Source organism: Corapipo altera, unplaced genomic scaffold (genome assembly GCF_003945725.1).
Source record: "Corapipo altera isolate COAL_440 unplaced genomic scaffold, ASM394572v1 23, whole genome shotgun sequence".
Classification (NCBI taxonomy): domain Eukaryota; kingdom Metazoa; phylum Chordata; class Aves; order Passeriformes; family Pipridae; genus Corapipo; species Corapipo altera.
Window position 1 is genome coordinate 7,618,347 of NW_020884878.1, and position 23,550 is coordinate 7,641,896.

Consider the following 23,550-nt stretch of genomic DNA (forward strand, 5'->3'; position numbering starts at 1 on the left):
GTTTTAAAAGAATGGCATTTTCAGACCCTTAGAGTTATTTTGCCATAAGCAAAAAGTCTCATAGTCTGTGTATCAATTATGACTTATGAGTCAACTTGACATAGTTCAAAATGCTCAAAAGCAGATGTGGCATTTAAAAGGATTGCAGAAATACAGCAGTGAAAGCCAAAAAGGCATGACCCTATCAACAGTCCCAAGTTCATGCACAAACTCTAGGTGTTGTGTAGAATTTTTATTTTTGCAGACTTCTCTAAGATCTGTTGGAAATAACTGTAAATTGAGAGTGATATTTGTTTGATGTTTAATTCATGAGCAATAGTGTCTGTTGCTGAAGGAGTACATGTGTTTAAAGTAATTTCTACCCTTGGCTCTTCTCTGGCCTCTGTGTTGGTTGCAGCATTTTCAGTGCAGGTCTGATGGGTGTAAGGATTTTTGCAGCTTTGGCTGTTGAAGGCAGGAAGGAACAAAGCTCAGGAGCAAAGGGATTTTCCCTGACAGTGACCTGCCACAAGCCCTGAAAAGATCATATCTGGGAAATGATGATCTGATCACCTCCCAGAGCCCCAACAGTCAAGCAAGGGGGAGGTCAGGTAAGGAGGTCTTGAACTAACTACAGCTAATATATGTCAAAATTAATGGCTTGAATTACACACGCAGATAATTGGCAGGTCGCTGGAGATCACACAGCATTGCTATTTCTGGATGCCCTTGGGGCATGCTGCAGCAACCCAAACTAGATTGAACAGAGTCTGGTTCACTGTATCAACATCTGGGTCAGGAGCAGAAGGAAATTCCCTCTGAGCATGCATCAGCAGTGAAAAAAGCATCACTTCTCCTTGGTGCTTTGGCTATTCATCAGCTACAGAGGTGCTATTTCTAAATGCTGACTCTGCTCTATACAACCCAGGCAATGCTCCAAGAAGTAGCCATCATTTATCCCTTGATTGAGAGCAGCTTCCTAGGGCCTCTCAGTTCTTTATTACTCCTAAATGCTGTGGATTGAGGAGCAGAGATGGTGACCCTTCAGGATCACTACAAGCCCAAAGAAGGCCTTGAGGTACTCCAGGATGGATTGCCTCTTGACTCCACTGGAGGAGATAGCAGACCTGTTGCGATAATGCAAATCTTGCAGCTGCACTGAGCTTTCATGCATGAAGTTCTGCCAGGGTACAATCTCTTCTGTCAGTAGATTTTCAGCTAGATCATGGAGATGTCCAATGCATAGCCTGCTACCATACAGATATTTCCTCTATCTGGTGTGGCAGAACTAAAGGGATGACTCTGGGTCAAGTATTAGTGCTTTTTTTCCCTATTCTTTACGCAACATACATACAGTGTTTTGGTCTCAAGTGGTTCTAAATCTAGATTTTCACTTTGGAGTCTTTGCCTTGAATCTAGTTCAGTAACACCTAAGAGCTGTTACCATACAAAGAGCTGCCACATGAACTGTATCCAGTGGCATCTTTATTAGCCTCTATTAACTTACTGTAGGTGGGAAACTGGCTTGTTCACAGCACCATCCTCAGAAGAGAGCACTCACCTTCTTCCCTTCTATGGTTCTTCCTCCAAGCATACAGCACTGCCAGTTTTCTTCTCCATAAGCTCCAAGAGAAGATTCCCTGAATATCTCAACTAAAGATCCTGTCTATGAAGCAAAACGTTGCCTGCATTGATGCTTCACGTGGCACGACTCCATCTCCTGGTAACCCGGGGTAAATAAAGCCAGCTGATATTTGGTAGTCTCAGGATCGCTCTTGGGCTTTTCCTATTACACGGAGTGTGTGTGTCCCCTGGCTGTGCCAGTGGCATCCTGCTGGAGGAAGCTCACCAAAGGGTGTGGATGCGTCCACTGTGAGACCCTATATGGTCAGGCCAGCCTAGCATGGCCAAACCTCTCTCTGTTGCAACTGCTGTACACAAATTAGGGGTACTTAGCCCATAACTGCACAGATCTCACCTTGGATGCTTGAGGAGGGTTGAGCTCACACAGTGGTAAAGGGGTAGCCTGGACGTTGAAGTCTTGGATTCAATTACCTTAAAACGACATCACTGTGAATTAAAGGTGTTTGTGATATGTGAAGCAGGAGGTTAGAGGACATAGTCTAATTTCAGTGCTTAGTCTCTTCTTGCCCCTGTTTCCTCAATAACAAGGGGAGACAGTCCTTCCGTATTTCACAGCACTCTAATATTGTACAAGTGCAAGCCCTGTAAACACCCAGAAGTTCTCTTTTCATCTTCTTAAATGAAGATTTTATTAATTTTGGACAAGAACATCTTATAAGACTTTAAAATACTAATAAGAGAAATAAATATTGATAACCATGAAAATAGGGAAACTGTAGAGAAGTGGTAACTTAGGCAGCAGTTCACTACAATGATGTGAAAGGTTCCTAGAAATGGAAAAATTCCTCCTTCACAGTGATGACTCTTGCCCTTTAAAAAACAACCATATGAGCCTCTTTCTACCCACAGGGCTCTCCTGCAGTGACAGCTACATTAACCTTTGCTGACAAGCACTTCTCTTTGCTTGTAAAATCAGCTTAGTGAGTGAAAAATTCTTCCAGACTTTAAAATGGTTACTATCAAATGGAGATAGACTCCATGCAAAACAAAACATCCTCGTGCCTTGCAATTACTTCTGTGTTGTTAGTGCTGCTTTGAGATCAGTGGATGGGCTGATACAGGATGATGTCTGGGCATCTGTCTGCTTTGGCTAATATTGCAGAAGAGATGTGAATGTAGGAAAGGACACTGGGGGTTTTGCTGCATTTCTCTCCCTGAGCATTTCTCCATGCTTATCACCACATTGTCTGGGCAATGAGCAACAAAGCAGAGGAGCAGTAATATATGCTTGGGCTATTTGTCTGTTGCTATTAGAGAAATGCTTCAAAATTGCAGAAAAAGCCAGCAAGCTCCCTCCTATGTGCGGGCACACACACACATGGACGCATGCTCCCTTCCTGACATCCCATTTCCCCATATTAACTTCACATTCGTCTTGCTTGTACATCTGAGTTGCCCTTTATATGCAAGAAACTCCTCCTGTGCAAAGAGAATTCTTCTAGGCTTGGTCAAAAGGAGGGTCTGCCAGTCTCCTCCCACCCTGTTGCAGCACCAAGCCTTTGAAACTGGGTCACATGAGCTCTGCCACCTCATCAGAATCGAGCTTTCCTATCACCTACAGCCATTTCAAAGGCTTCATAGCCCCATGGATTGAATTTAAACTATGCCACGGATACAATTTTGATGCACTCGGCAGTTCTATGATATTTCTATGACATTTGTAATTGCTGAGCAGAAATCTCCAGGACCAGGATCTTGGCATAAAAAGCAAGTCAGGCTCCCAAACTGCTGCCCTCCTGACACAAATCTGTCACATCCAGGACCTCAAAAAAGTACAGGAAGCCATCACTGAAAAGAATAAAAAAAGCATGGAATAGAATAGAATAGAATTAAAATTTAATAGATTAGAATAGAATAAAAATATAAATAGACTAGAAATAGAATACAATAGAATACACACTAAAATCCTTGAAATTACATTTTTTATAGTTGGCTAATTTTGCAGTGTAAACACAATATATACTTACACTGTGTTTCCTTTAAGGCTCCACTGCCAACCCATGACATTTATTGCAAAACTCCTGCTGAGCTCAAATATGCAAACCTGGTTTTCAAGCCTTCCTTCTCACCGTATTAGGTGGGACTGGAATTGCCCAGGCCAAATAATTGACTGTTAAAACCCTAAAGTAAAATATTGAATTGAGTGTCAGGAAGGAGAAACCTTCTGCTGCCAAAGCATTGGGAAATGACTTTCCTGAAAACCCAGAGGCATATCAACTGAAGTTACTTTTCCAATAGCTCCCAAATCAGGCCATTCTTATTTGCATTATTCTAGGATGTTGAGCTTCAGATATCTTTGTAGAGATGTAAAGTTAACTGGAAAATCAGATGAAGAATGCTGAATTTCTAAGAAGCTCATTGTGTGTACTTAGTATTATCAAGTGAAATTTTGGAACTGACCTGGTCTGCTATGTGATAAAATTTAATTGTGTCATACAGTTGATTAGGGAAGAGGTCCATGAACTCTTGCTGAAACTAAACTGAGTACCTCTGTGAAATATATTTATGAAAATTTGTTTCATGTCACTCAGAGGGAAAATGATTTTCTCCTGTATACTCACATGAAAGACTGCCAACATCTTGTTTAACACAGGTATAATTCCATTATTTTAACACCTAGCAAGACAGTAAAATCCAAAATAAATACAGCTGTGAGAATTCAGGCCTGTTTTCTGTAGATCATGGAGGCACAATTTTCAGCCATGTAAGTCAATGGCAGCACAGCTTTCAACTTCACTTGGGCCAGGATTTTAGCCAGGATATTTTGTCATATGAGCTTACATGAGAGAAAGTTTAAAATAACCCACTAAAAAGGAAAAGACCATGGATAATGCAGCCAGTCTGCATCACTCAAATGGAGTTTACAGCTGTATTCTACAGAGAACTCATAAGCCAGAGGTCCAAAACACAGCACAGTTCTTTGGACAGAGAGCTCCTTGGGACTGAAACCAATTTTTTGGGTTCATGTTTTGGGGCACTGGGATGCTTCTTTCATTAACGGACTACTTATGGATGGGAATCCAAATTATTCCAGTTAATGGAATTAATGAGACCTTAAACTTGAAAAAGTCGTCTTTTTTCCACTGTCTGTCCCCATTTAGCAACCTAGCATTATGGCTAGCGGTGATCAACTACAGGCTCTAAGACTTATTCCTAAACAGTACATCCCTTTGCTAAGGAAAAGAGATAATTTAAAAGGCAAATACTACCCATGTGCCTTTTGGGTACCTGTCCATTCCCCTCACTCTTAAGTGTTCTGGTGCTGGAGGGTCTCAAGACTCCTGGCTGTTCTGTGCCCATCTTTCTCAAGCTGCCACACTTTCTGTCTGGAGTTGGTTTTGTTTGATATCCTGAAAAAATGGTAAGCTTACTCTTTTTTGTTTGTTTGTTTGTTTGTTTTCGTTTTTTGTTCAGCACCAGCAAATAAATCTGATAATTGGCTCAGACAACAATAACTCTGGGGATGTTTTTTATTTGATTTTGGTTGTTTTGCACCCAGACTGCTATGGATAATAAAACAGCAGTTCAGTTTCTCAGCTTTAACAGATGCATCTGACTGCTGCATTTGCTTCACAGTTTCAGCTATGAATAAAATTAATCAAGGAATGTAAAGAAACCATGGGGTCAAAACAGTTCAGAAAAGGGTCACTAATAATCTAAAGCTGTGGTCAGAATGTCTGAATTTTAAAGTCTGAAAGAGCCATGGGAGGAGAAGGCTACTTTTTTCTACTCTTAAATTCATATGTAGATATGTCTCCAGTTTAATTTCTGTGACTCTTGTTACTTAGTTTCTGGAAATAAACTAACAAATCCTGAGATGGGTATTTGGGAAGCTGTGTGATTACTATTCCAATCTCTTCCAAGATCTAAAAGAATTTCTAATTTATCGTATCAAGGTTTCCTGATGAGTAGCCATGAGGGAGATTTCAAAGGTCAGGAGAAATGAAATACAGATTTAAATTCAAATTAATCAGAGGCTGACTCCAGACTGGCTTACACTTACATGGGTAAACATTCACCGTGGACTATATATCACTCCAAAACATGTAAATGCAATCTAGAATTGAATTTAAGAGCACTGAACAAAATGTAAGCCATAAGAAAAAAGCTGTGATTGAAGGTGAAAATCATACAGCAGTGACTGGGGAGCCCTAGGGCAGAGAAATGGGTGGACATGACCTCTGAGTCTGCCTGGCCAGTCCACGTCACGCACTGGGGTAAGGTGATTGATACCCTTGTTAGCCTCAAGATGGTTTTCCACGGTCTAATCCCTGACTTGCTCCTTTTCTGGGATCTGACACTCTTTCATGTGGGGAGGGATCCCTAAGGACATGTTGCTACAGCTTTAGGTATGGTTATGCTGTAGCACAGAGACCATAATGCTGCCCAGGTCTGAGGTTTAGGGATTTTATATGACAGCTGTAGAAAGACTGAAAGTTTTGGTCAAAAGTTTGTCCGGCATACAGAAGCTCTGGTAGATGTGTTTGCTTTATTTAATCCATATATTTGCCCATTAAATAATTCAGAAGATGTTATATTAAACAGACTTCAGAGAAAAGTGATGGAAGTGCATTTGCTGAAGCTTGTATAATGAGACATTCCATAAAAGAAGCTGGACTTTTAAAGTCAAAATGGATTAAGGGCATGAATTCATGTGTCCCATGAGAACTTATTATAAACTCGAAGGACATTCAGAGACCTTCAGAAAGAAGCAGTTCTCACACTTGAGTTTCATTTTAGTACCACTGCAGTTGTAAATAAATTGTTTTTATAGTTGTTTGGGTGTGAGTAAGATTTTTATCTGATCACCCAATTAGCAGTATGGGGGGTTTGTGAAGAATGAGGAATGTATTAAGGATTATTTTACACACTACTGAACACAAAAAAACCCAAATCTATAAAAATTGTACCTTTCTTTTAAGACTACAAAAAGAGAATTTAAATTATACCAAATAAAACACTTTGAAAAAAGGCAAATATATTTTTCCTTATCTGTGCTATTGTTATAACACAATCAGCTTGGACACTGATAGCAACATCATCAGACTCATGGTTGACTTCATATTCTCATACAGTAATAATTATATTATGATCACTCTAACTATTGCATTGCCAAGGCTGCAGGAAGACAACTTGCCTTGAAGTAATTCCTTCAGTAGTAGTGTAAAAGAAAGAAAACTAAACTGGAAACTTTCCCGTTAGTCCCCAGTTGCCAGTGAGGGTCTTTCTTCCCAGACCTGGCTGTGGACACAGTGAGGATGGGGGAGAGAGTGGCGCAGGGGTCTCCTGCTGCCAACACCTCATGCTGGTCTATAGTGTAGAGCCTATTTTGCAAAGCAAGCTTCAGTGTGCCTCCCTTCTGATGCCTCAGGTAACACAGACCCTTTCCTCTCATCCTGCTGTATTTCCCTTTTCCCCCTAATTTTCACAGAGAATTCAGCTTTTGTTTGGCAAGCCCAGTTACAGGGAAATCACCCTTCTTAGTGGTGATTAAGCATAGTCAGTGACTTAAAATCAAAAGCTCTTCTTTTAGCTTCCACTAAGAAGTAAAAAATAAAAAAGGACCATATAAATGATGTATAAATGGTCATTCTACTTTCACTCCTCGTTGATTTTTCTGTAGCACAAATAATTTGTCTCCCCTATTTATTTTAAAAGTGCTTTGGAGCTGTTCAACATTATTCCTGCATTGGACATGAGCTAGCACTGTTACAGGTATGTGCAAAATGTGATAGACCAGAAGATTTCAGTTGGAAGGGACCTACAATGATCACCTAGTCCAGCTGTGCTGCCCCTATATGATGGGCTGCTCAGCCCAGGGGCAGCAGACTTTTAAGCATCACCCATCAAGCATGCCTGCTGTTACTGAGACACTTTCCTGCAGTTCTTCAGCAAGGTTCAGCTGCTCGTATGTAGCAGGTGAAAAACAACAACTGGTCTGAGGCCTGGTGATTCATTTGGTGATTCTGCTAATGAAATAGCATGTGGACAGGTAACAGCTTTCACTAGTTGTCCATTTTTTCCCTGTAGTAACTGCTGTGTGTTAGGTTAATAGCCAAAGTTATGTAGGACTGCAAGATGGAGTCTGAGAAGGGGAAATACTGAGCTCTCTCCAGCACCAGGTTGCCCATCATAAGCTTAATATTGATTAATTATATAATTAGTTAACATAATGATTTTCATTTTAAAAAAATCTGATCTCATTTATCAACTGCAAACTAATTTCACTTTTGCTGTCTGTCCTATGAATTTAAGATTCATTTAAGACTGATCATGCTGTCAGTGAAGGCAAGTCCTACTTTTACTTAGCAAAAGAAATATTTGCAGTAAGTAGTGGCATTTCTTACTGTACCAAGCCTTTTGCACTTCGGTTGTCAAATGCAAACATATAAAAGTTGCAGTTCCGAGATTTTTAAACTTCTAGCATTGCACTGGGTTTCTTTTCTTTATTATTTTTTTTAAATAAAACTATTAGCATAATATTTAAAGTACTGATGTGATAAAAAAAAAGTCTTCTTAGTTTATGTTCTCTTTGTCGGGCTGCTGTAGATACAGATCTGCCATCTCTTGCCTTGCACACCACTCTGGGAGGGCAGGGATAATTACCCCAAGATTTAAGCAGAGACTGTTAGAGTATTTTAGCACTACCACAGTAAAGAGCACGAGTGTGTGAAGTTGTTGAAACAACAAGGCTTTGTACCTCCAAAGGTTTAATCCTTCTGTCCAAGGGCAGTGAAGGAAAGAGGCAGTTTAGCATAAAACATTTTTCCTCCATCAGCACACCCCACTCTTGGCTGGGACCATACTTCCAAGCTCATACTGGTGACTAAGTCACGTCTCCCTGTATCTGCTAAATCACTGTCAGGGATGAGTCTGATAATTGGGTTCTCTTTGTGGTGCTGAGTTGTGGACACCTGTTAATGAGAAAGTTGACCAAGGACAGTGACCCAATTGACACCAACCATTTAGCAGCTGTCAGGCAGTAATGACTCCTAGTCACTCCCTATCTCGCCTGGGTTTGAACCAGTAACCCAGAGACAAAGGGCTCGTATCTCATTACTGACAGTCCCTTGAGCCACCTCACTCTCTCACAGCAGATGTCCATTGTATTAGTGTCCAAATTATGTTTTTAAAGCGTGTCCTGCATTGGAAGAAGTTTGCAAAGGTACATCTGCCCAACACCTAAAAGCACCCTCCTGCACCCAAAAAGTGCTGGGGCAGGTTGCTGAGTGACAGGGGTGTACTGTGGGCTCCATCTCCTTTGTGGGCTCCTGTGTTCCTGCATCCCTTTGTATCCCAGTGCCCAGTGTACTTCCAAATGGAAAGGGGCTGAAAGTCTTATGTGTGGCCTTTAAAAATAACTGTAGGTCAGAGGAAGGAGCACCAGATTATAGACAGGTATAAAGTCCATTATGGATAGCTGAGCTGCTCCCACGTACCCCAAGAGAGGATTCACTCACCCAGTGAAACTAAAATGACTAGGCTTACCCGTCCAACATACTTGACAAGTACAAGGACTGTAAAATAATCTGCCTCTAAGAAAATACATGAAAATATCAGCAGCCAAACACATGTTGGTTTTGGCTTCAATTTGTCAGGAATCTGATCCAGATAGTATTCATCAGTGAGCACTAGCCAAGCTGTATTTACAAGCTCCAAAACAATATGCTTGTGGGATAGAAATGGCAATAAACTGTTACCTGAAGACACTACATGCAAAAATAGCCCTTGCAACTTCTTTTTTCCCTTTCCCCTGCTTTCAATCTGGCGATGCTAAGCTCTGTCTACGGAAATGAACGGCTCCTCCTCTGGTAGAGATGCTGCTTCCAGCAGGGCTGGTGTTCAATAGTGGGCAGGGTCCCCTCCCAGGCCCCACGGCAGCTTTTCCAGTCTGTCAAGTCAGGTAAGTGAAGTGAAGAACAAAAGCATGACTGTGTGCAGGAAGGGGAAGGGATGGCAGCAGTGACCTGTGGCTCCTAGAGCCCATCTTACCCCAGCCCCCAGCAGAGAGGAGAGACCTTTGCTTGGGGGTTAAAACTAGGGAAATGCTGCTGGATGTTGGTGATGAGGTGTAAGAAGAGGAGCTGGCATGTCTCTGAAATCTTCTGCATATTACTATTACTGTTACAGTTTGTATGACAGTCACTTCTGTGGTCCCCATTTGTAGACTCCAGCCCATGAAGGATAACAGCACTGACTGCAGAAAGGCTTCCTCCCTGATTAGTATGTCTCTCAAGGACACCAGACTTGCATCTAGGGACTATTTGCTCTGGAAAATCTGCACAAAAGCAGCAACAGCAGTCCTTCCATACAGCAAACAGTGCAAGACGTCGACATGCTCAGCAATTGAGGAGGCAGGAAAGGGAGGTGTAGCTCTTTTGCCATCACAGATCTCACACAGACGTGGTTTCTGGGAGCTGATGGCAGCAGACAGGCCCAAGGGGGTGGTGAGCAAATACCAAGCGGCTGAAGAGGCTGTCCCATGTGCAGGAGGATCAGGACAGACCCTGATCACTGCTCTCTGCTCCTCAGGCACTGAGATGGCTCCTGGGGGATATTTTTCTGCCTCCCTGTGATGGACTTAGGTCTAATCTAGACACCAGTCCTGAATTTCCTACCAAGGGAACTTCTTTTTTTTTTTTTTTTCCATCCCTCTCTCTCTTTTCATTACTTGCACAGGGTTTGCACAGAAATGTGCCTCCCAGTCCAGTACAAAAACTTCCTTTCCCACAGCCTCTCTCCTTCACTGTTCTCTGCAGATCTCTCAGTTGCAACCAAAACAGAAATACCATGTAACTACTCTTTTTCTTGACACAGAGAAATTCAGTGCTTGGTACTGTTTCTAGTCCAAAGATAGACTTACTGAATTAAGCAAGGTTAAGGTAAAGCTTGGAAGCTTTATGTGCAAACTGGATCCAATCTTTTGCTGGTGGCAGTGTGTGCTACTCCCTTGCTACACCATCTGCCACCACTTTGGCATATTCTCTACTCTTGAGCCTCCAGTTGAAGGCCAGCCCAGCTCAGGAGAAGGCCAGTTACATCAGTTAGCAGAGAGCTGAACTCCACAGGGCCCAGCTGGAAGCACCAGGATGGTTGTTCAAGCCACTGCACATTTTAACAGGCAGGTAATCAGACCAGAGGATCCTCATCAACAGGACTGGTCCTCATGGGTGATGCTGTTGGTGATCCCAGCAATAAGGCTGACCTAAAGAACATGGGGTTAAGCTGCAGAGAGCACACGGGTGTAATAAATTGGCTTTGATTCGATCTGTTCAGCTGGAACTTTGGTTTCCGGAGTTGTCAATTCTGGAAATTTTCCTGAGCATTACATTCACTTCTAACGAAGGCAAAGCAAGGAGTACAGCAAATAAGCTCAAATGTGCAAGTAGAACTGATCAATTAAGCCTGGTACATCCTGTATGCCATCAAAATCAATGTACAGCATGGTTGAAAGTAGTATCTGCAAAGCGAAATTCGAGTTGTACCCAAAACGTAAATCTTTGAGTTGGTCTGCTCTGGAAATGAAGAGACTAAAAATAAGATTATAAGTATGGGGATCTTTGCTGCTCTGGCTGCTCGGCACTAGAATGGTTCCTGTGTCTGACAGATTATCTCCGCACCACTAAAAATGATCGCAGCCCTAAGGCAATTAATTCCTCACTTTCAGAGTTTTACTTCTGCAGGAACGATGATTGCCATGGACAATAACGTGGGTTGCTGAGAGGGGAGGGTTTGGAGCGAAGGTAAACAACCACTGACAGATAATGAGCAGTGAATACAAAGGCACAACAACCTGCTTGCAGGAGGGAAAAGCCCAATCCAGACCAGTGTTGCTGTGATCTACTGAGCCGTGGGGAAGGCTTCATCATGCTGGTGACAGGGTGCAGGAAATTTAATGACAGCCATTGCCATGCTGGGAAAGGAGCATCACTTCACCATGGCAATCTGATCCCCACACCCCACCTGGGCTTTATTTTCAGATGGCATCTCTGTTTGGTAATGGTGACCGTGTCTGGCAGTGGCGGCAGATGTGGGCAGAATGCAGAGAGGCCACTAGGACCTGCTGTGGTCACCCAGGCCAGGAAGAGGATGTCAGCTATGCCAACTGGTGTGTTGACTGAGAGCATCACCCATCAGGAGGTCTAAAATGACACCACCTCCCTGCTTGGTTCATGTGTGCAAAACACATCACGTGGTCCTCAGCCCCGCACTGTGGAGCCAGCAAGGTGCCAGTGTTCTCAAGGCATTCCTTGCCCAGCACTCAGCCCGAAATATCAGACCCAGCAAGGGTCACCGATCCAAACTAAGGGGTGGGAAGCACAGAGTAGAAAACACATCTGCAAACTCCAGAGGATTATTTAGTTTCACATGCACAAGAAGAGACAAGCTGGAAGTGCTACATTTATATCTGAATTGTGAGTGTGATTTCCCGGAGGGCTTTCCCTCATTCAGTTCAGTGTGATGGTGAAGGCCCTTTGGAAAAGGCCCTGGCTTTGATCCAAAACATCCTCAGAATTCCAGGATCCCTGATGAACCAGCAGCATAAACAGCTAATCTGCAGCCTTTGCTTTCAACTTAATTGTTTTGAAAGGAACTTGTTATCAGGAACAGAAAGGGATCCATAGCCTGGAGACCTCTGACAGCAACCAGGGTCTTCTGCAACATCTCTGTGCCAGAACGAGCCCAAGGGGAAGGACACTTTTTATTGCCCCTTTCTCCAATCTGAGCCCAATTTAATTTCATTCCCTTTCAAATACCGCACAAGGCAAAGGTGAGGGGTAATGTGTCCCATCAAAAGGAAATCCCCGTGTTTGGTGTATCACCCTGCATTTTGTAACACTGTTGCAGTTTTTCCTTGGAAAGACTGATGATGGATTTTGTGTAAGAAAGAAATTTGTGGAATATTAATTTTTATGCTGAATGTACTAAAACTGGATGTTGTCACTTATGCCACTGTTTCTTTAACTTCCACTGCTTGACACTATGAATTATTCAGATATCTCTATGATATATAGAAGTGGTGTCAGCATTTTAGGGTATGACTCTCCTCTCTTATCTGCTATAAAATCCCAGCGGTTTCAGTGAGCTATAAAAGGAAAAATTAGGTCCTCATTGTTGTCTTGCAAGCAGAAAATACTCTTTACCACTGAGTAAAGGGTACCTACAGGCCTAGCTTATAGTACAAAACTGGGTATTTTTAAGTCCCTGGTGCCTCAGTACACCTAAAAGGTCATTTATTCATTTGGAAATAAGAAATTAGAGTGTAATGAAGATGGAGGGATCGTATAACATCGCTTCTTTTCTCTGTTGCAGAATTGCTCAGGTTTCATTGACCTCATGCTGCTTATACCAATGGTCTCATCTGCTTGAATAGCAAGGTGTCTGTACTGTAGCCAGCAGTGCTGTGGCCAAGCACAGAGCTGTGCCAGGGAAAAGGAGGAGGTATGTGGAATGGAGGAGCCCTGAATAGCCCAGGGGCTGTCGCATCCCCCAGGGTATGGGATGTTTGGGGGCAATCTGCCAAGATCAGAGGCTGATAGGGCTACAACCACTATCCATGAAACAGAACGCTCCCTGAGAACAGTGTTGATAATTTTTCTATCTTCATGTTAATTTTTCTCCTGTTTTTAAACCAATGATGCCAAAGATAATTCAGGTGAAACTGTTATAGATTCATTATCAAGCATGGAACAGCACTCACTCTGCCTCCCTAAAAGATTTGTTAAAGGGTTGTTAGAGCAAGAAAAACAAGAATAGAGATGGCAAGAGAAAAAAAAAGTCCATGTAATATATACTTGGCAAAGCCAGTGTTTAAATCACCAATTGCTTAAATGAAGCAGGTTTAAATCCTTGGAGTTTCCTGGGCCTTGTACAGTGGCTGGGTGCTGCATAGCTAGAAGAGATGCAACTATAAACATTATAAACATTGAGACTGTTTTTGTCTTGCAAAATAACCTCCTGCAAGTTCCTCAGTCTGTGGGAAGCAAGCCCCCAGATACACAGAGACCCCTCCTGTGAGCTGGCATATAACCAGGGCAGAATTTGTCCTCGATGATGTACCCTGATGTCAGGGTAACTGAGGGGTGCAGTTTAGTGATGCCAAGAGAGGTATAAATTCTTACCTTCCATTTTTACCATCTATTTGTTAGATCGCCTATTTATGAAGGAGTATTTACAAAAGGCAAAAGACATATCAAGCTATCTCTGGCCTTCTTCCCATGTTAGGTAGAATAGTAAATATTTTTGGAAGTGATGTAAACCTTAGTGCTTCTGGGAAGAAGCCAAGTGCTACCAGATGGCAGAGAGGAGGAAACTCACCCTATGGGTAGGTTTTTCACAGTATTCTCATAAGCATCTGGTATTTGCCACTGGCAGAGACAATACAGGGGCCAGCACTCTGAACCAGTCTGCCTGTCTATTCCTGCTACTGGCTGATTTCTTACCTATTCAGAAGATGTTTTATCGAATTTTTATTTCTTGACACACACTTGGATCGAAAGTCTCGGTGTCACTCCTCTTTGGGTAGTTGATAGTGACTCAGTTCACCAGCACATGGCCTCAGCTCACAGGCACATGGTGATTCTGACGATTCAAACATTGTAAGAGGAATTTGGAGATTTTTCTTAACACTTAAAAAAAAACTTCTGATATTGTGTGCAACCTTCTGACTGCACAATGAAGTTGGATCCCCGCCACACACTAAATTAGCAGTGAAATTTTTGCTCTAGTTATTATGCACAAGTTTGGAAAATGTCAGTCACCTGGAGCTCCCACGTAGGATCAGCATTGCCTATTGCTTCTTAGGATTTAGATTCCAGTCCTTTACCAACATGCAGATTAGGGATGAGGGGAAAAAACTCCATTGTATTGCATGAAATGGTTAGGCACTTGCATGAAAACAAAGTTGTGCTGAGCACTGTAGGTGAGGGGATTTTTATGGGCTTTTTCTTTTTGACTCAAACACATTATGCGTGCTCACTATGTAGCTGCCACTAAGACTTGGTATTGCTCCGTCAGCCCTGTGAGGGTGCCTGTGTGGAGCAGATCTGGACCCAACATGTGAATGCAGGACACTTTAAAATGGGACTGGAAAACAGAGTTTAAGGTACATCTTGAGCACATACACCTCCCATGCCTTCCTTCAAGGAACAGCTCTTCATCTCCGCTGGTCTCCAGTTTGGACACAGCTCTTTGTAGCAATGTTTAGAGGCTACTACTTATGCCTTTCAGAGGACCTGTTTTTATGGCAAGGAAAAGAGTTTGCTGGTCATAACCATAATTCTGTGAATATCCTGAAGTCTTTCAAACAAGTTGGTGCATTTTAGGATTTTACTAGCAGTTTCAGGTCAGAAAAGAAAAAGGCTTTGTGGAGACAAGATGAAATCCTCCACTAAAACATACCATTTTCATAAGGAGAGTGAATGAACTGGATGGCCCAGCTCTATTGCCAGAAGCCAGCATTAAGGAGTGCTTCATAAGCTTCCAAGGGACTGTGTTTTCCTCATTGCTTAGCCAGATGGGCAAATGGAGGCACGAAGGCTTTTCACGGGAAGGTTCAGCTGACCTGGGAAAAGAAGGAAGAATGGCACATGACAGTTCTTCAGGTAGCTGCTACCTGGAAAATTGTTCTGGCTGAAAACACTGCTTAATCAGGCTGAAAGCGAAGTGCCTATCTTGAATGCATAGATTTAGAGCATTGCACATTTTTTGTTATTGCACAGCTTTGTCTCACAAAGGAGGGCTCCCACTGTCGCAATCTGGATGCTGTATTTCAAAACATTAGTCAAGGATTAGTCCTTGGTTCTGATTTATGACAAAGCACCAGTGCCACAGAGGATTTATAACCCATGTAAATGATTCATGGAGAATGTGTTCTACGAGATGGGTCCCCTGTGCATGTAAACTGGAGCGTGGTCTTGATCCACAGGCAGTGGTGTGTGTTTCCTAGGCTGCCTTGGAAAACCAAGGACCTGGGAGAGTCTCATTGGGATTAATCCTACCCCTCCATCCACTCCCACACCTGATGAGTGGGCTTTGGGAGAGCCACCCCTCTCCGGGGAAGTGGGGGAAGCGGCAGCACAGCCCTGAGCTCTGGTGGTGTCTTCTGTAATACTGACGTATCCCTGTAGAGGGAATGCTTTGGTAAGACTTCAATGAGGCTGTGTATTGCTGTGTTCTATCAGGGACTAAATTCATTTTTTGCATCACCTGCTGAGTTCAGGAGTTAACATCAAGAACATTTTACCCAGTAAGTTGTTGTGCTATCTTTCTAAAATCCTTATCTTGCTATAATTCGCTTTAAAATTTCATCCCTCACTGAAGAGGGTGGAAGTGTCCATCTGATTCAGTGCAAGGGATGGGCTTTCATGCTGTCTTACATGAGCATCAAAAGCTTAAGATAACACGCATATTAAAATGTTTTTCACTGGAAGCTTACAGAAGGCCCCATGGCCAGATGTAACAAGAGGGAATCCATGGTGTGTTGTTTACCAACTGCTCCTACACTTCAGCTAAATTGGCACAAGGAAATCATAATGCCTTCTGAATAACACTAGGAAACGGGGTTTGTTCACTAGAACTAAAACAACAAACCCATCAAAAATACCTCAACATTATGTATTATTTGTGTTGATTAAAAATCTACTTTGCAACACTGAGTTTGTTATTGATCATAAAACCTGCACTAGCCTAGTTCTTTCCCTCCAAGCTATCAAAGCATTTAAACACCTATCTCAACCCAGCCCCCGGTTCCACTGTGCCCATAGATCTCCTGAGCCACAGACCCTTTCTGATACCTCTGCTTTAGCACTGCTGCCTTGCTTTTCCAAGATGAAGGGATTTTCCTCTACTGCAGTGTAAGGTCCACTTTGAAGGGAAGATGAAGGAGCAGTACAGGTGATGATGCACAGTATTCATGTGACTCAGGTCACACTCACTCAAACTCACTGACCCCATCTTGCTCTCTTCATTGTTAATAGAGGAGTCTTTCATGGGGTGCTCATCAGGTCCAGGTGCCATCTGGACACGTGGCAGCTTCAATGCCACCTGTCGAGCATACAGACCTCTGGATACCCAAATACAGCAGGTCACCATGCTTCAACAGCCACCTAGGCACCAGAATGACAGCAAACCCCTTGTGGATGGCATCAGGGTGGATCTGTGATGTTAACGTTTCCGAAAGCACAGACATATCCACTGAATACTGAAAACAAGTCTTAATCATCACAGGGACTTCCTCTGTGGATATTAATAATCTCCTCGCTTCCTCTGAGGAGCGCCCCTGTCTGCTGGGCTCAGTCTCTGCAGAAGCATCAATAATGCTCAAACTTTGAAAGGTTTCACCTAGGAAAGACAGCTTTTCTTGGGAAATTGATGAAGCAAACATCAGGTAGGCCCGGCAATAAACTGCCCAGGCGGGGCAGCGCCACGGTGTAGCATCACCTGTGCCTGTGATGCAGATCCTGGAGGTTTCTCTCCCTTTTTGACTTCAGTCAATGATGAACAATTGCTTTGTAGTGTCCCCCTGCTCTGCTCCTCATTCTCCCGGCCACCGGCCAGAGACCTGGTAGTCAGATCAACGCTTGGGAGGGTCTGGGAGAAGCACTTTCCACTTCCTGTGGGGAAGGATGTGATTAAAACCTTGTAAATAAGAAGCTTGGCTCAAAAAATGCCTGGGTGCCTTGTAGACACAATGTAGCCACGAGCTGTGGCTCAGGGTGGTGAGAAGCAGGAGATGGGACACAGCCTGGTCCCAAGCCACGCTGGTCATGCGTGATCTGTCTGGGACCTGTCAGAGGGGTGCCAGACCCCAGAAGCAGTGACCTCTCAACACGGACACCTGTTCCATGTCCTAAGGGCTGACACTGCTGCTCAGATGGCAGCCTCAGGAGAGCCTGACCAACCATGGCCAGGACTGAAGCTTCTGCAGAGCTGTCACTAAGGTGGGAACCCAGGTCAGAGCACAGCTGTGGTCCTGGGTGGTCCCTGCTTTATCTGCTCAGACCAATTCCCCCTGAAAGAAGCAAGCAGGCCTCACCACTGGCTGTACAATGTGATTCCCTCCTTTCTAGGGAATTACCCTGGTGCATGTTTGTGCTAGGGAAGGACTGTCCTCTTCACATCTTCATGTCTGTGCAGTGTGTTACCGAGAATCCACCACCCGCAAATTCCACATGAAGTGAACTAGTCTCTGTGCTCTGTCCTAAGCTCCTCTTACCCTTTTGATAATAATGGGATAATAGCTTCTTCAGGAGAAAAGGGACTACAGTGCCTACAGATGGAATGAAGGAGAAGAGAAGCTCTGCTGTTTTGCTTCAGTAGGGAACAGGCAGTTATCTTAGTTTGCTCAGGGTATATCTGAGTTCAGAAATCCAGGAACAGAGGCTTGTGCAGAAAAACATGAAGAAACTGCAGCTTTACCAACTGAGACTGAGGAAGACAACACCAAAAGGCAGAAGTTGCAATCCTCCATCCCTCTCTGTTCCAACGTTCCCTCCGTGCACATGCCATATGCTCTGCATCCCACGCTCTGGCATCGGATTTGATGTTTCTTTATAGCTAGAGGGTGTCTTGACCAGCCTTCCAGTGTCAGAAACCTAAGGTTGCACCGGATTAACCCTGGAGCCAAATCGTTTACTCAGGTTCATCAGGAACACAAAGCTGGCAATTCCCTGGGGCTTTTTAAGGACTCATGCTGTGTCCTGGTGCATCTTTAATTTTTACAATGTGATACTGGCCAAAAAGCAGCCCACAGAGAGATAGCATAGCCCAAGGAAAAGTGCATTAGACAGAAACTCACAGGATGTGATGCAAGGATATAGGAAATCTGCCCACATGTTGCCTAGGAAATTCACTTCATGAACTTTTCATACCCTTTACTAGGTTCTGTCCGATGTGTGCAGAAGGGATGCTGGCACGCTGGCTTCCTGGCAGAAGGACCACCAGAATCTGGGTAGATTTTACCGAGGAATAAGCATTATCTGCGTCTTAGGGCAGTTTCCTCCCGCACCACTGAGGTCTAAAGGAATATGCCGCTCCCGGGAGCAGAGAGGCGGTAGGGATGCTGGAGCCGACTCCTTCAACCTGCCCATGCAGGAAGGACCCGGGGACAAAGGCGGCCGCCCCAGGGGGCGGTCGAGCAGCCGGGCAGGGAGGTGCGGGGCCGGGGCCCGGTGACAAAGCCCTGGGCGGGAGGCAGCGGCAGCGGAGATGCTCCGGGAGATCCCGCTCCGCTCCCGCGGCTCCTGGTCCCTCCCCGCGTCTGGACAGAGCGGGACCGGGGCCGCTTCGGCGCCGCTTCCCCGGGCCGCCCGGCGGGCGCGTTTTCCTGCCTGTCCAACCCCACCCTTTCCCGGGATGGGGTTCTCTCCGGTAGCTTTCGTCTAAAAAAACCCGGGAAAAACCGACAAAACCAACCAAACAAAAAAGGCAAAAAGCAGGGTGGAAGCCCCGGGGTGGTGGTGGTGGGGGCAGCGGTGAGCCGGAGCGGGCAGGGCACGGCAGGGCACGGCGGGGCGGGCGGAGGGCGGAGGGAGCGGCCCCGTCCCTTTGTACCTGCCGTTCGAAGGCGCCAGGCGGCCCCGCATTGGCTGCGGCGGCCGCGGCTCCGGTAACCCGAGCCGGGGCGGGCGCGGCGCACCGGGCCCGGCCAGCGCCCAGCCCGGCAGCCAAGGGGGTGGCGCGGCTCGGCTCGTCTTGGCCAGGCTCGGCTCCCTCCGCTCCGCCGCCAGCAGCCGGCTCTCCTTCCCCGCCGCTCGGCTCGGCTGGGGCAGGGCCGCGCCGCCCTGCCCGGCAGGAGGTGGGACCAAGCCCCGGCGCGGCCGCCCGCCTCCTCCTCCCTCGCTCGCTCCCTCCCTCCCTCCCGAGGGCTGAGCCATTCCGGGAAGGCGCCGGTTCCCCCACCGCTCCTCGGCAGCGCCGCACCGGCATCGGCCGCCACCGCGCCGGGCTCGGCCCCACGTCGCCGCGGGGCTGCGGGCGAGCGGCGGCAGAGCGGGGCAGCGGCGGCGGCGGCGGGGGCGCGGTGCTCGGTCCCCCTCGGCGGGGAGCGGCGGGAGTGGCGGGGGGGGAACCCGAGGACAAGTGGACGGAGCGCCCGGGAACGGGGGGGCGGCCGCCGCGTAGTTGTTTTGCCCGGGGTAAGTTGACCGATCCCTGCGGAGGCTTCGCTTGGAGCGGGCAGCGCTTGGCTCCCGGATAACCTGTCGCCCCCAGGCCCCGGGCAGGGGGGGCGCCTTTTTTTTTCCTTCCCCCCCCCCCACCTCCTTTGGTTTGTGGTTTCTTTTTATTATTATTATGATGATGATGGGGTCTGTGGGGGAGCAGAATTTCCAGTCCGGCGTTGCTCTTCTTCCTTGTCCAAAGCTCAACGGAGAACTATAATATTTCTTTCCCGAGATGCTGCAGTGAATTTTAGTTCCAGGAAATCAGGCGAACGAAATAATCCGAATAACCCGAACCATTTGTTACCCAGTGAGAGCAAAAGCAGTCTAGGCACAGATGATGGCAAAAAATTCCTTGGAAGGGTCTAAAGAAGACCTGAGCAAAATTTCAGAAGAGGAGATGCTGAGATGGAGCAAGGAGGAGCTGGTGAAAAGACTAAGGAAAGTGGAGAATGAAAAGATGAACTTAATGGTGGAACACGGCAACTTGATGAAAGACGTGAACCGTCGGCTGCAGCTTCACCTGCACGAGATCCGCGGGCTGAAGGAGGTGAACCAGAAGTTGCAGGACGACAACCAGGAGCTACGGGAGCTCTGCTGCTTCTTGGACGACGACCGGCAAAAAGGCAAGAAGCTGTCAAGGGAATGGCAGCGCTTCGGGAGGCACACGGCCAGCGTAATGTGGAAGGAGGTGGGCATGTACCAGCAGAAGCTGAAGGACCTGGAGGCAAGGCAGGAGACCCTCCTGCGGGAGAACGTGGAGCTGAAGGAGATGGTGCTGATGCTGGACGAGGAGCGGAGCGGGGCCGGCTCGCGGAGCTCCATCGACAGCCAGGCCAGCCTGACCAACCTGAACGGCGGCTCGGCCACCAGGGACGTGGGGGACGGGAGCAGCACCTCCAGCACTGGCAGCGCGGGCAGCCCCGACCACCATCACCACCACCTCCACCACCACAAGGCCGGCGACAGCAAGGCCGGGGCCATGCGGAGGTCTATGGATGACCTGTCTGCGCCCCTTCACCACCGGAGCATCCCGAACGGCCTCAATGGTGAGCTCCTGCCCTCCTTCCCCCCGCCCCGCTGCCCGGCTCCCCCTCCCCCTTCCTGTCCGGTCCCCCTTGGTGGCGGGGTGAGGGACTCCGGAGAAGAGTGGTCCTCGCCATTCCCAACCCTGCTCATCCTTGGTGACCTCTTTGGCAGCCCCAGGGGCCGGGGAGGGGCACCTGTGAGGGTGGGGGGTGTGTGTGGTGGTGCCCCTTGACTGGTGTTATCAATGTCCTGGGTTGAGGGTTGGAGCCTCTTTTATCTGCAGGGTTGGTGTTTTGTTTTGTTTGTTTGTTTTGCGTTTCTTTTTTGACAAAAACCAGTCTGAGTTTTCAGGGTTAAATAAACACTGATTGTGTTCCCACTCTTCCTCCTCTCTCTCTCTCCCTTTAAATATTTTGGTTTGCGTTTGGCTTGTTTGTTTGCTAGTTTGATAACATCGATAAAGAGCCTGGGATGAGATTTTGGAAGCATCTGATGAAAGTGCAGGTCTGTCCCACAGAGCATCACCTGTTAGCTCCACGGGCTCTTAGGGCAGGCTTGCTGTGATGTGCTTAGCAGTTCTAGAGAGGTGCAACTGTGGCTCTCCCCCAGCTCCACTTCAGAAAGAGGAGTTTTGTTTGTAGAGAAGAGGTTACTCTCGAAGGGACGCTGTACGCACAATTTTGTTGAGGCTCGTCATTAAAGTTAGAAACAAGCTCCACAGTGAAATCGTGCCAAGCCTCCTCTGGCAGTTCATAGTCAAGCAAAGTTTCTCCTGTTGTCTAATAGTCATCAGGCATTAAAATATAATATTGAAATGTCTTTAAAATGGAGATTTTTTTTCTCTTTTGAAACCAATAAGACCAAATACTTGACTTTTAGAAGGAGTAATTTATCCAAGAGGGTTCAATAGGAATCAATCCAGGCACCAATCTAATAAATTCTTGTATATAAGACTCTTTTTAATGTTCTTAAACCTCTTGTCCAACCACAGAGGACTGTTTTCTGATTGGGGTGCCCTTTTCCCTCCTCCAAGCACGGAGAGGGGAATGAAGCCCCAGAGTTTGGCTTTGATTGATGTCAGCAGTGGATGTGTTTACCAGATAACCATGCTTTCAGCTCCCACAGCTTTTGGTGGTCCTTTTTTCTTTTTTTTTTTTTTTTTTTTGATGATTTATGGCAAGTCTTTATGTCCCAAGAGATCTGAGAGCATGCAGGTTTGATCAACTCAGTTCACAGGTACTGTGTTCATCCACGAATTTGCTGTTTGTGGTCCTGTTGCCGCAGCTGTGTGTCTCAACTCACAGCTGGAGACATTCTGGCCACCTCGCACAGTAGTCAGGGATTGCTGGTTTCAGGGATGATCCAGTCACCAGATGGTGCAGGGTACACCAAGCATCTTTAAATGCTTGGTGTGGAATTTTTTTAATCTCTCTCTTCTAGTGCTGTATAAATCAGAAGTATCTGGTTTGTAAATCTACAGATAGCTTCTGCTTCTGACGTGACTTGATTTTATTTTCCTAAAGCATTGCTCTCCACAAAGACAATGTGGAGAGCACATGGCAGTTATTGAATGTGTTATTACTGTTTTGGGACAGAAGGGCTTCACAGTTCTGGTTTGTGAACCTTAGACCGTGTCCCTTTTAGGTATTGATAACTTACTGGGGCAAAGCTAGTTGAATTAATCTGTTAACCCGGGGCTCTGGAGTACATGAGGCATCGCCACAGCCTCAGAGCTGTCCCTTAAACCCGGAGTGAGGCACTGTGGGATGCTTCACCTGGGATTCAAAGTCATCCCTGTCTGCACAAAGAGGAAAGTCTCTGCTTGCAGTGCTCGGTCCTCACTGCCCTTCTCAAACACTGTGTGTGGGACTGTGCCCAGCAGTATCATTTGGAGGGGACTGAGAGCTGAGTCTCATGTCCTACCCTATGTAGGATAAGTGTAGGGAGGGATGTCAGAGCATCTGCACGTGCATGTTTCCGTGCCTGCCTTTACATCCCTTCTCATCTCCTGTACTGGAAGGAGGAATATGGACTCGAGCATTTCAGGCGTGATCTTAGGTTTTAGTGACTCCTGATTCTGGGGTGCCTGTGGGAGGTGGTTTCTGTGTGAAGTACTGAAACTCTTTCCTTCGAACCTGTGCAGCTTCATTTCTGAGGGTGCAACAGATGTGATCAGCACTTTTAAAGCTAATAATCCTTGTAAAGATGCAGACAAGCCTGAGCTCTCCACTTAGGTAGTGAAGCTGTAAAATGACTTGAATAGTTGTCATTCTCAGATAGCATCGGTATTCAGCAAGGCCATTTCCCTGGCTGTGCCTTTGGAAGTGCCTCTCAATACATATGCAAATGAAGGGCTTATCAGGCCCCTTTTTTGACTGACAGCAAGTAGTCTGGGAGGGTTGCTTGCCTGGGACCAAGCAACAATTCCGTTAAGCCTATGACAATGTGGAGGAGCAAGTGAACGTGGAAAACAACCTCGATGCGTCAGGTGGCTGGTGGAGCTGTCACGGAGCAGCCCCACAGTGAGCATCCTGCCGTGTCTCCTGGTCCTGTCCCTGCCATCTGTGTGTGCAACCTAGATCTCAGCCTTTTTGTACTCTTTTCGTGGTGAATTTTTTTTCTTCAGGCATAAAACTGAAGGAAGTCAGAGGAAAAATGGACTTTCATTTTTAGGTTGTAAACTTGGTTCTAGTTTGTTATTGTCTCATGTCTTTAAAGCATTGGAGAACTAACTGGT

The 23,550-nt window shown here is 45.9% G+C and overlaps 1 protein-coding gene across 2 annotated transcripts in view; it reads left to right on the top strand.

The window, feature by feature from the left end:
• Window positions 1-19,702: 19,702 nt before the first annotated feature.
• Window positions 19,703-23,550, top strand: part of CCDC85C (coiled-coil domain containing 85C) — a 110,853-nt gene continuing 107,005 nt past the window's right edge. For both annotated transcript variants that reach the window (XM_027637817.1, XM_027637818.1), the window contains exon 1: window positions 19,703-20,833. In XM_027637817.1, coding sequence (XP_027493618.1) covers window positions 20,122-20,833 — 712 coding nt within the window. In that variant the 5' untranslated portion in view covers window positions 19,703-20,121. The remainder of the gene's footprint in view (window positions 20,834-23,550) is intronic.